Source organism: Colias croceus, chromosome 4, assembly GCF_905220415.1.
Source record: "Colias croceus chromosome 4, ilColCroc2.1".
Taxonomy (NCBI): domain Eukaryota; kingdom Metazoa; phylum Arthropoda; class Insecta; order Lepidoptera; family Pieridae; genus Colias; species Colias croceus.
The window spans coordinates 669,208-681,964 of NC_059540.1; the positions used below are offsets into that span (position 1 = coordinate 669,208).

Consider the following 12,757-nt stretch of genomic DNA (forward strand, 5'->3'; position numbering starts at 1 on the left):
AGACGAAAACCTAAAATTATTGTAAACAAATTGCCTTGTAAATTCGGCCCAACATGCAGAAGGTCATTCAATGAACGCTGGCTTCCAGAAGTTGGCATGCTAGCATCTAAAACCATGCGCAGCTTAGTCGACGATTTATCCTCGCGCAGAACAGCGTGATGCGGTATAATATAAATAGGTGTAGGGTCACGCGGATCATACGGAGGCGCGGGTGAAATATAATTCTTCGTTAGATAATCTTTTATGACGTCATCATATGCCAACCTTAATTTAGGTGAAGCCTGTAGCTTTCTTTCAAGGCACATGAAACGTTTGCGGGCAATATTAAATGAGTCACCGAGAGTGTAGAAATCATCCTTAAATGGGAGCGAAACGATATATCTGCCACTCACGGGGTCGCGGGTTGTAGTTAATTTATAATATTCTTCACATTCAACATCATCGGGATGTTGAACGGGCGGTGCGGTAGGAAGCTCCTCGAGCTCCCAGAAACGCCTGACTAATGAGTCAATAGCGGCGGTCTCTTGAACGTGACAACACGTCAAGGGCGGTTTATGTATGTTAGGTATGGTGGGTACTGAACCCATTATTACATAGCCTAACACCGTGCGCAATGCAGCGGGCGCCGACGAGTCACGAGATGCATGAACTACGTCGGGGAGAAGCAGATGAGGGAACAGAGAAGCACCGATTAATAAATCGATTTTATTTGGCGTACCAAAACTCTCATCTGCGAGCGGTAAATGCGAAATATGCGATAAGACAGTAGTGTCTACAACAGCGGTTGGTAATAAATCCGTAACATGATCAACAACTAGCGGTGAAATATTAAAAGATATGTTGTTGTCAAGACGCGAATAAAATTTTATATTTACGGAATTACTATTTATAATTTTTTCTGAACCACCGAACCCCTTAATAATAGTACGTTCGGTTTTCTGCGGTTTAATACCTAAACGTTCACAACATTCATTCGTAATGAAGTGACTTTGCGAAGCGGAATCTAAAAGCGCGCGAATAATAAGCCGTTCGCCTTTACAATTATAAGCTACGACTTCAGCGGTTGATAATAAAATAGTATGTTGTTTATTCGCGGGCGGGTTGCATAGAAATGCGTTATCTATATCAGCTGTATAGCTAGCGGTACATAGCGCTATGTCAGAGCGGACGCACTCGCCCGACGGCGGCGACGCGGACGGCGCAGGCAACGGCGGTGTGCTGCGCGGCGGGGGGCGAGACGCAGGCGCGGGTATAGAAGATTCGCGTTTCAAATGTAACATTGTATGATGTTTTAATTTACAAACGCGACAATTAGAATACGACGAACAACTAGAAACTCGATGTTTTATACTGAGGCAATTTATACACGCGTTTCTATCCTTTACGTATTTCAAACGTTCCTGCGGACTCATTTTATGAAAACTCGAACATTTATATAAATGTTGATGCGTAATATTTTTACAAAGACAACTATAAGCCGAATCAGCTGTTGTTACGTAAGACTGATACTTAGGCGGAGCGGACGAATTATTATTTGAACTGCGGTTATAATTATTCTTTCGAGGCGGTTTATTTATTCCCGAATTTGTGGAAGGATGAATGCGTTCTAATACCTTCGCACGAGTTTGAATAAATTGAACTAAGTTATCAAAAGTAGGCATTTCACTACCAAACTCAGTCTCGAAAGCGCGAACAGTATCTGAGTCTAACTTCTTCAGCGCGATATGAACAATCATTAAATCTGTAATATTATCTAACTTTATATTTTGTAAGGCGCGCACTGCGCTAATAAAGTTATCTGTAAATAAATCAAAGTTTGTTGCGGACGCACAATGCAAAGGTTTAAAATCAAACATTTGATTTAAATACGCGGAAACTAACATACGTTTATCATCATATTTATCTTTTAAAGTTTGTAAAATTAAATTATAATTTTCAGCGGAGGGGGTTATACCAGCTATAACAGTTGTGGCCTTCCCCGTTAATTTACCTAGTAAATAATATAAGCGCTCGGCATCTGTAAGGCCGGGATTGTTATGAACAATTGATTCAAAATTCGAAAGAAACAGCGGAAATGAGCGAATATCACCCGAAAATGGTACTAATTCGATAGGCGGTAATTTAGGCCTATTTTTATGCAAATTATTAATATCTCCGTGTGACGGACATGGTTGCGAATATCGAGATTTAATTCTTATAACTCTGCTATATAAAGACTCGAATGCAACGAGGCTTTTATAATCAGGTTTCGCGGTAGGTGTTAACGATAATAAGCGAGTATTGTATTCGTCTAAACATTTTTCAAATCTTTCACGTAGTGATTCTATCTGCGCGGACTCGTCAAGGAAACTTTCCATAAGCGAGGCGTTGTTATGAACGTTTAAAGACAAATCATACATTTGTTGTACCATTTCGAATATAACTTCGCGTTTAGCTAATAACATGCATAACTGCGAATCATTTATATCTTCCGAATCATTAACATCCGAAGCGTCACTATCAGCTAACTTAGTCATTTTCTTAGGCGGCATTTTTAATAACAAAAGTAAATATTCAAACAGAGAATGTTACAATAAAAGTTACAATAACAAGTAATACGACCAAATAAAGTAGGTCAGTGACGCAAGCGTAATAAGAACCGAGTGTGTATTTCCAATATGGTCGGATTATAACAGCGGATCGCGGAATGTACTCGATAACGTTATAAATTTCGAGTGCGGGTAGACCGTAGATAAATATGATGAAATATGTTCGATTTATAATGATTTTAGCGTTATAACTGCGGATAAACAATATGAATATAGTTTTAATTAACTATTTTAATAATAATATACGCGTAACTTATTGTCACGGGCGGAATAAAATATATTTTAAGCGGAAATAATAGATGACGCAATGTCGATCTATGCGGTTATAGTTATTTCACAATGAATGTACTATTAAATCACTTATTAGGGCCTACAATGAGTATCCTAATAAGGGCGGGTTTAAAATATATTTTATATGAATAGTAGAAGACGCATTGTCGTTCTACGCGGTAAATTAAATAGTATTTCGCATTGAAGATACAACTAATACGCTTATTAGGGCCTACACAATGAGTATCCTAATAAGGGCGGTGGAATCATCAGGTTTTATCCGGTTCGTAATGGACCAATCTATGGTTACTATCCGGATCGAAGGTACCAATCTATGGTCGCGCCAATATAAAAAATATAAGTAATATATTCTCGATATAAAGTGGACTGTATTTAGATCAACGTGGTGTTAGCAAAGAGGGGAAAGACGGGAACACACGGCACATACCTCGTCGGAGGGAGTAGCGTCCAGAACACGCGCCGCTGCCACGCGGTCAGGGTCCTCCAGCTCGCGGCGGGCAAGAACGGGTCCAGTCCAACACTCCACACAAACACACACGCGGCGGTGAGCGCGACCAAGGGCCGGGGCACGGGATACCCCGGTGGTGTTACAAAAGCACAATGCCTGATGATCTAGAGGGCCTCGTGGAAGCTCTCCGGCGGTGAGTCCCGATCCTCGCTAAAGATCGGAGAGAACTACTGGCTGTCATTCGTGACATAGGTAGGTCACGTGACGAGCGCTAAATAGCGCGCGATGATTGGTTGTGCTCGTATGTAGGGAAGGATGAAGGAATACACCACAAATAATAAACATTTAATTTCTACATTTACTATTTTAATTATATTGGCGTTACCACCTACTTATAAATATATTTTTATATTAAAATTTAGGACCATTTTTTAACATGAGATAAGAGGATGATACTGTTTTGTGGGTGGTCAAATGGTCGCACAATTGATTGCAGCAATGTTCAAACTTTTTCTATTCTAAATTTTTTTATTCCAATATTCATAAGAATTGTAATTTTTAATGCTTTAAAACTAAGAATTATAAAGTTGTAAGTAGGTAGTTACAATTATATTAATATAGAGGAAACATTTTCAATAAATATTTAGTAGAATTTCAATTTCTTATGCATAGGGAAATATTATGGATTTGATCAAATAAAATTTATGCAGATTTTTTTAAAACTATGTTTTTGCACCTACCACAGAGTATATAATAGTCAACTACATTCTACACAGTTTCTGTAGTTAATAGTTAATACTTGAATGGTATAGACAGACCATAATTTCTTTATAATTTACATTTTTTAAAGAGGTCATTAGTTCCTATGGAACTAGAGCATTCCCAATGCAATCCCATCAAAAGGCAACAATACAAAGTTTAAATTATAAATTTTAACATTACTTCAAATAATTATTCATGTGAATTGTCAAGATTAAAAATCTGTAAAACTAGACCAGTTCTCTTACGTAGAGTGGATGACCTTGTTTAACTTAAAACACCAAGTTTTACTAAAAAATAAAATGCAGATAAGTATCGGCTAAAATAATGAATTACATATATTATGTGTTCGTGTTGACAATGTTGAAAATAAAAATAGATTATCTATTTGTAGTTTATAAATGAGTCTTGTAGGATCTAACAATTTAAGATATCAAAATAAGATAGAGAATTATGTAATTTAATTATTAAAATAATACTTATATTTCATTTTCAAGTCATTCAATAAAACAAGTTAAATTGCAAGTGTTTACAGTCGAGATATACTGTAACAAGATATTTTAATTGAGATGTATCGATTGAGTTGCAAATTTAAAAATACGCTCGTAAACTCTACTGAACGAAAGCCTTCGTTCAAAAACGCATCCCTCTTTACGTCATATCAAATAGTTATGATTGTCCTATATTTACAAATTGACTACAAAATTTCCTTAACAAAGTAATTATCGCGTTTAAATAATGCGAGTTTTTTAACAAAATGGTGGATAATATATTTGTTAATTACCAGTCTTGTTAATACTTAATAGTAAACACGTCAGTAGCTCACGGACGTCGGGGCGGAGTGCACGCGTGTCGTCTCGCGAGCTTTTATTTCATAACTCAGCTAAGTTGGATCGGGATAGACTGGTGATATTTACATAGCTATTCGATAAGATAAACACTGTTGCTGGTGTAAGACGTGAATTTGAAGCAGTGCATGTAATATTTGTGTTGTTTATTGTGAAACAGTCGAGTTAAATATTTTAATTTCTTTAATAGAAACGTAAAAGTTATAATTGGTTAATTTTCTATCCTGATGGAGGTAAAGTGGGATATCCTTGTAGGAATACAAGACAGGGGAAACAGCTAGGTAATGTTTACGATTATTTGGATTGTGTATAATATAGTAATTAAAATTTAATGGTAAAAACTTTATGATATCGGCGACATAAATTGCTGTTTAGCATAATTATCTGTAGCATTGTTGGTTCTTATATTATCATTGTTAAATGAACGAGTTATATTTCTTACTAGCTTTTTGCAAACGGCTTTGCTCGCGTTGTCCAAGAAATATACTGCTCGGGGGTTTTCCCCGCATAGTTCCTATTTCCGTGGGATTTCCTGTGTTCTTTTTCGGGTCACAAACTATCTCTTTACCAAATTCCATCCGAATTGGTTCAGTCGTAAAAATGAGACAGACAGAGTTACTTTATTTTTGGGGTTCTTCCACAAGTTAGTATGCTTGAAACACTGAAGAGATTTTGATAGAGTTTTGTAGAGCCTGAATTTGAAAACTATAAATTATTATGTATTATATTGATGAACTGGTTTGTTTTATAAATAGGAAAGCAAATTAGTTATCAGTCGTTTTAAATTATCTAAAGGATTCTAAATAGAATTTTATGAAACCGTAGTGAATAGATTTTTATAAGATTCAATTAGTTAGTAGAGCAACTCTAACAAATTGAATTCTCTAGAGAACTGAAGTTTATATTATCTTTGTGAAAAAGGTAACCTATGGTTAGAAAAAACCTTTTGAACCGAACTCTATATTTTTAACCGAAGTTTCAAAATAGGGAGTTCTCAATTCGTACCGTCTTTTTTCTACTTTTTAATGTATTTGTACCAAAACAAATAATTTCTCATGTAATAAAATGAATCGTATACGTAACATTTGCGTATCTCTTCAATTAAATCACTACATAGTAGGTATAAACTATAAAACAAAGTCGCTTTCTTTGTCCCTTTGTATGCTTTTGTATCTTTCAAACTACGCAACGGATTTTGATGCGGTTTTTTAATAGATAGAGTGATTCAAGAGGAAGGTTTTAGTATATTATTTATTAGGTTTTCGACAAAGCGGGCGAAGCGGGGTAAGCTAGTAATGAATAAAACAGCCTTAAAATTATTCACGCATGTCCATGTTTGTCCTTCGAGACAAAGATGAAGGAATCGTGGAATGTTAAACATATATTATGTATTATATTTAAATTACAACGGTGTTTATGTGTACATTGTGCATTAATATGATATTTCAAGGCATATATTGTAATTTGTATCTGACTGACTCTACATTGTTTAAAAGTATCTTTTCAGATTTTAATCTTACGAGAATAAATGTTGTTAATATTTTCGTTACGCAACATAAATAAGGATGAATATGGTATGATACGATAAAGTATGGTATGATAGGGTTTGACTTATAAACATTACAATTCAATTAAACGGGATTAAAACTGTTATTTACTGATTCTTATTATAATAAAAAAGCCTTATTCTTATATTTTTATGTATTGATTTGCCTAAATATATATATTATAAATGAAAATAATACAATAATGAAAAGAAAAAAACCCTATTTCTAATAATCATCTCTTTTACCCAAATTACATTACCTATCTCAATATTATGTAGTATAATAAAATTCCCTTATTTCTCAACTACATAACCCATACACCCGTATTATTAGCTAAATATAATATCTATACATAAAAAGCCAAGATATCCATTGGTCCCATTATAGAAGCCCGCTAGCGTGGCGTCCTCGGCGCTCGCCTTATATAACGTCGCTTATTGAAATTCACTACAATCGTGTTTGTGGAAACGTATCACCTTGCCACTCGTAATTAATTATTTATTTTTACTAACAGATCGCCTGGTTTTGTACGGCCTAACTCCGCGAAAAATGTAGTCTGTCAATCTGTGAGATTACGCAGAATTATTGTTATTTTTAATAAAACTAAACCGTCTTCAAATAGTTACAAACAGACCAAATCCAAACAAGGCCACACGGCCAATCGAGGAACAACCAATCAAATAAAAAAAGAATCATCAAAATCGGCTCACCCAGTCGAAAGTTCTAACGTAACATGCAAAAAAAGAAGTCGGAAGCGGAACGAAATAAACACCCTCCCTTTCAAAGCATTATACAATACATAACATTTCGTAAATCTGTTTTCCTGTCTTCATTTTCGCTGAAAAACTTCTCTTTATAATAAAATTGAATATTGCATATCTTTGAAAAGTATCTTGTTCTTAATAGCCGCAAGGACAAAATAATCACACTGGCTAAGGCCTAAGCTAAGTAAATATTTGGGGGTGATCAAATTACTTGCACCTTGAAGGAAATCAATAATTCAATGTTAAATGCACCTTATATCTCAAGCTACTCACTCAATGTGTCAATGAGATACTTTAACCTTTGCTACTTACGCCACGTGTATTTTTCTAGCCTCTACCTGTCTGCTCTTTATTGATATTTTATAATTAAGTGGACTGAAGCCGCGGAATAAATCCGAGGCGGGAACGTCCTTATTAACCCCATTTCTCTGTAACCGCATTGCTTCTCATTAGATTTCCGGTATTGTAGTTAATATGATTTAGCTGAACTAAAAGTAAAGGTGGAAGTTACCAGCTTTTAATTATGGTTGTTCGGGAGAATATTTTTAATAATGAAATAGTTTTAATAAAATTTTCTGCAACAAATTTCAAAATGGGCCATTATTTCCAGTCTACAAAGACCTCGAACATTCTCATGGGACGCGTACCTGTCATAGACGATATCAATATTTTTGATTAACGCAATGTTTTAGGAAGCAGTAAAACACAAAGCTGTACATACATTCTTCCAATTTACAAAGAACCCGAGTCGTTCACATGGGACGCGTATTTGCCGGAGACGATAGCAATATTTTAATTGAACCTAATGCCCCCAGAACTGACACATTTGATGAAAAATAGCTGTAAAAACATTGCCCTAAACAGAGTAACATTGTGCTTAACATATTTCAAGATGTACCGTAGATGTAGGTATGTAAAATTGACATGTATGTAAAAATTTAAAAGAGCAACTACGGAGTTTCTTGCCGTTTCTTCGCCGCAGCTTTCCGAATTGGTTATAAATGGTAAACTATGTCATGACGATTCAAAAGTTCTTCTAGAATAATTGTAATAAGTATAATATGGAATTAATAGGTATGTAAATGTTTGAGTTTGAGTTTACAAATTGTTCCAGTCTACAAAGACCCCGAGTCGTTCACATGGGACGCATACTTATCGGAGACGATGTCGACGGCGGCGCCGCCGCGCGCGTTCAAGCCGCGCCCGCCCGTCGGCTTCAAGCCCGGCATGAAGCTGGAGGTCGTGGACAAGAGGGTGAGTTGGTATAATATAATATTAATATTATAAAGCTGAAGAGTTTGTTTGAATGAGCTAATCTCGGGAACTACTGGTCCGATTTGAAAAATTCTTTCGGTGCTAAATAGCCCATTTATCGAGGAAAGCTATAGGCTATCAACATCTCATTAAGACCAACAACATAGGAGCGAAGCACTGCGGGTAAAACCGCGGAGCACAGCTAGTTGCTTATCCCTATAGTACCCTATCGGCATTAAAAAGAATGATTTTCGAAGACATACTATGTAGTTACTTACTTAATTTTCAAATAAAAAAGTTTGTTGAATAGACACTTTTTCGTGATATAATTTTTTTTTTTTTTTTTTCGCAATATTCGTTAGTTAATTAAAATAGAATGCACAGTAATTGCAGCAAAGGAAAAATTAAAAATGTAATAACGCCGGATTGCAAGTATACGAACGCAATCGCTTAATTTATCATTCCTTTGTACGATTTATTTGCATGATATGTTGTTGGTTTTATTTTGTATAAAATATTTTCAGTTATAAAAACGTATTTTTTCCTTGAGTTTCGGAATCGTTTGTTTAGAGTTGATATTATGTTTGTCGGTTACTTATGACCTTGTTAAACTTAGTAATTTTTGCGGGTTGAGAGTAAAATTTCAAGGTCGCGTCAGGGCAATACCGTCAAGTCATGGAGTAATGCGAGGATTTTGGTATCTTTCAAATTTCAATCTTGTCGAAGAAGTTTCACTTCTAACACGTGTTCTCGGCACAGCTTGTTATAATATTTATTAGTATGAAGGGTTATAATAGGGTTTATAAATATTCACAACACACGCAGGTGCCGTTCCTGATCCGCGTGGCCACGATCAGCGCGGTGAAGGGGCACCAGGTGCGCGTGTCGTACGACGGCTGGCCCGACGAGCTGGCGCACTGGCTGGACGACGACTCGCCCGACATACACCCGGTGGGCTGGTGCCTGAAGACCGGCCATCCGTTGGAGCCGCCCTTGAGTGAGTACCTAGTTATTAGTACCTACTTTATATCTTTTTTTGTAGTTGGTGTGATTCTTAGGGTGTTGTTTTATCATAGTAATTAACTGGATCTTTTTGCTTCACTTAATTTAATGTATGTGTAATTTTCATATTCCCTTGAACATGAATTGCAGAATACCCAATTTGTAATTTGTATGCTCTTAATTGTCAAAGGAAGTGATAACTGAAACATTGTTTCCCTACTGCTGCCAAAAAATGGAAACTTGACAGACTGGCGCCCTTCCATAGGAATTATCCCTTTAAAAACATCATTTTCTTTGGTAATGTTAACAATAATATGTATTTATGAACGAACAATGAAGCAGTATACCCTTCTATAAGAAATTACCCTTTCAAAAATGTTCTATAACATTGTTATCATGTATTATATGTTTGTATGTATGTACGTTCCAGCGTTGGAGGAAGGCGCGGCGGTGGGTGTGTGCGGGGTGGGCGGGTGCCGCGGGCTGGGCTCGGTGCGGGGCGGCGCGCACAAGCAGCACGCGGCCGCGTCCGCCTGCCCCTACCGCGCGCCGCCCGCACCGCTGCCGCCCCGACTCGTGCCCAGGTACACCACCAGCTGCTCCGTGCCTCCACTCCACCCTATAGCCTTCCTCGATAAATGACCTATCTAACACCGAAAGAATTTTTCAAATCGGACCAGTAGTTCCCGAGATTAGCGCGTTCAAAGAACAAACAAACTCTTTAACTTTACAATATTAGTATATGGATTAAAAATAAATATTTCAGGACAATTTTCACACACACGACACGATCTTCGAAATTCAAACACGTGCTAGCATCCACATAATTATAAAAAAGAGCGTGTGTACCGAGCACGTGTCAGAAGTGAAACTTCTCTGGGAAGATTCAAAAATATCAAAATTGTCGCGCTTAAGCGCGACAATTTTGGCCCTCCTAATATCTTAAACTTACTAGGAGGGCCTTACTACTCCATATTGTGTAAAATTTACAAACGAAATAAACTATTTTTATTTATTTATTTTATGTAACAATTTCATAATTTCGTAATAAATTTCTTATTTCAGGTCGCAAGGGAAATCCGTAAAGTCCATCAATTCATGTACCCCGACCAGCGATACACCTAAAGAGAAGTAAGTTTTTCTTCAATTTTTTTTTTCAAAATTTTAAATCCTTTATTTGGAACATAAAACAAAGTTTTCATATTTTATGCATATTCTGAATAATTTTGACTAAAATCATATTATATGTTTGTTTATACATAGGTTACCGCGTGGTCGACCTCCCAAGCACAAAAGAGTGGAGGAAGTTGCCAAAGCTGAGCCGGTAAGTTTGTAACAGTATTCTGAAACTGAAAAAATAAAATCGACCTTCAAGATATTTTGATAACATAATATTATATAGTTTTGTTTTAATTTGAACTTTAAATTTTAATTGACAACGGACATAATATATAGGGGGTGGGTTGGGTTAGGTGCATGTTTTTTTTAATTACACAGTTCTTGTCTTCTCGTGGATGTTTGGAAAAAGTCAATTCTGTCGGCATTCAATTAACACGCTAGTCATTTAACAAAAGGCCGCCTTATATCCGCTCTGTTCAAAGGGCTGTGTTACTATCCGCTAACTAGTTGGACGTGGAGTGTCGTTAGTTAAACATTTGGCCTAGTTATTCAATTGAATGTCGAGATTCAATCGATTCAACTCGATAACAACGATGCACGATGTGTATATTTTTTTTGACGTGACAACGTCTTATAATTCACACTACACGATAAAGCACGCACGAAAAAACATGACTCATGCGGCGTTACCTCGCTCTGAGGCGTTCCATGTAAGGCTTGAAGTGCGAGCGAGAGCGCGAAACGAGCGAATAAGAAGCACAATCGGACGCTGTCACGTTCAACTATCGTCAGTAAATGAGTAAACCGACATTACAGACAACCAACTTTTTTCGTCAACAGGTGTCACGACGACGCGGTTGGCGCAGTGGTAAAGTAACTGCCTACTGAGCCGACGGTCCCGGGTTCGATCCCCGGTCAGGGCAAATATTTGTATGATGAACTCAATTATTTGTTCTTGGGTCTGGGTGTTATTATCTATATAATATGTATTTATTAAAATATTATATTTATCGTCGCCTAGTACCCACAACACAAGCCTTAATTGAGCTTACTGTGGGACTAGGTCGATTTGTGTAATAATGTCCTATAATATTTATTTATATTTATTTAGGTATCCGACGAGGAGTCGGTATCGAGCAGCGGGTGCAAGCGGTGGCGCGGCTCGGGGGCGGGCGCGGGCTCACGGGCGGCGCGCGAGCCGCTGCCGCCGCGCGCGCTCGTCGCGCACCACCTGGCCGAGCTGGCGCTGTGCCCCGACCCCACCGCCTGGACGCAGGTATTGTGCTGTATATCCTGCGAATTATCGGGGCTAAACTGTACATTATAGGGCGTGGAGTTGAGAGTCATAAATTTTTTTGTGGTTAGCCATTGTCCTATGGAACCTAAATCCTTCCTTTATCAATCGAAGAATCCCACCTTCTTTCACACAATATTTAGTAATCCATACTAATATTATAGATGCGAAAGTAACTGTCTGTCCGTCTGTTACTCAATCACGCCTAAACTACTGAACCAATTTGAATGAGTATGGAGATATTTTGATACCCGAGAAAGGACATACGCTACTTTTTATCCCGGGAAAATGACGCAATCCTGGAAATCCCACGGGAACGGGAACTATGCGGTTTTTTCTTTGACTGCGCGGGCGAAGCCGCGGGCGGGAACCTAGTAAATAATAAACAATGCTACTATAGATATAAATGAAGGTTGTAAATAGGCTAAAAATTAAGTTATTTAAACAACTAGTTTTTGTCATCAAATCTGGTAAGGAATTGCTAATCTAGACACGCGGCAGCGTGTCAAGCCGAGTTCAAGCGAAGAGAACTGGCGAGCAGCAGCCGTGTGTATATTTACACGAACCATTTCGAGCCACTTTTCACCCTCTTATAACTCGAAAACTATTTAAGTTAAATAAACCAAATTTGGTACATATCAAGAGGACCTCAAGATAAACAAGAAACTTAAATTTCATAAATACAGATTAAACAATTGCGTAGATATTAATATCCAAAAATCGCAATTTTTAAGACTGACTGACTTATAGATATATACAAAACCTAACCCACTTCCAGATGACCTAGAAAGTTCAAATTTTGTAATCAACTAGGTAATAGTGAGTGTACAAAGGAAAAAATCA

General features: G+C 37.1%; 1 protein-coding gene across 1 annotated transcript in view; it reads left to right on the forward strand.

The window, feature by feature from the left end:
- LOC123691455 overlaps positions 1–12,757 on the forward strand; it is a 40,016-nt gene that overhangs the window by 24,589 nt on the left and 2,670 nt on the right. Inside the window, exons 6-11 of the mRNA XM_045635858.1 lie at positions 8,360–8,499; positions 9,325–9,496; positions 9,932–10,085; positions 10,567–10,632; positions 10,765–10,825; positions 11,732–11,896. Coding sequence (XP_045491814.1) covers positions 8,360–8,499; positions 9,325–9,496; positions 9,932–10,085; positions 10,567–10,632; positions 10,765–10,825; positions 11,732–11,896 — 758 coding nt within the window. The remainder of the gene's footprint in view (positions 1–8,359; positions 8,500–9,324; positions 9,497–9,931; positions 10,086–10,566; positions 10,633–10,764; positions 10,826–11,731; positions 11,897–12,757) is intronic.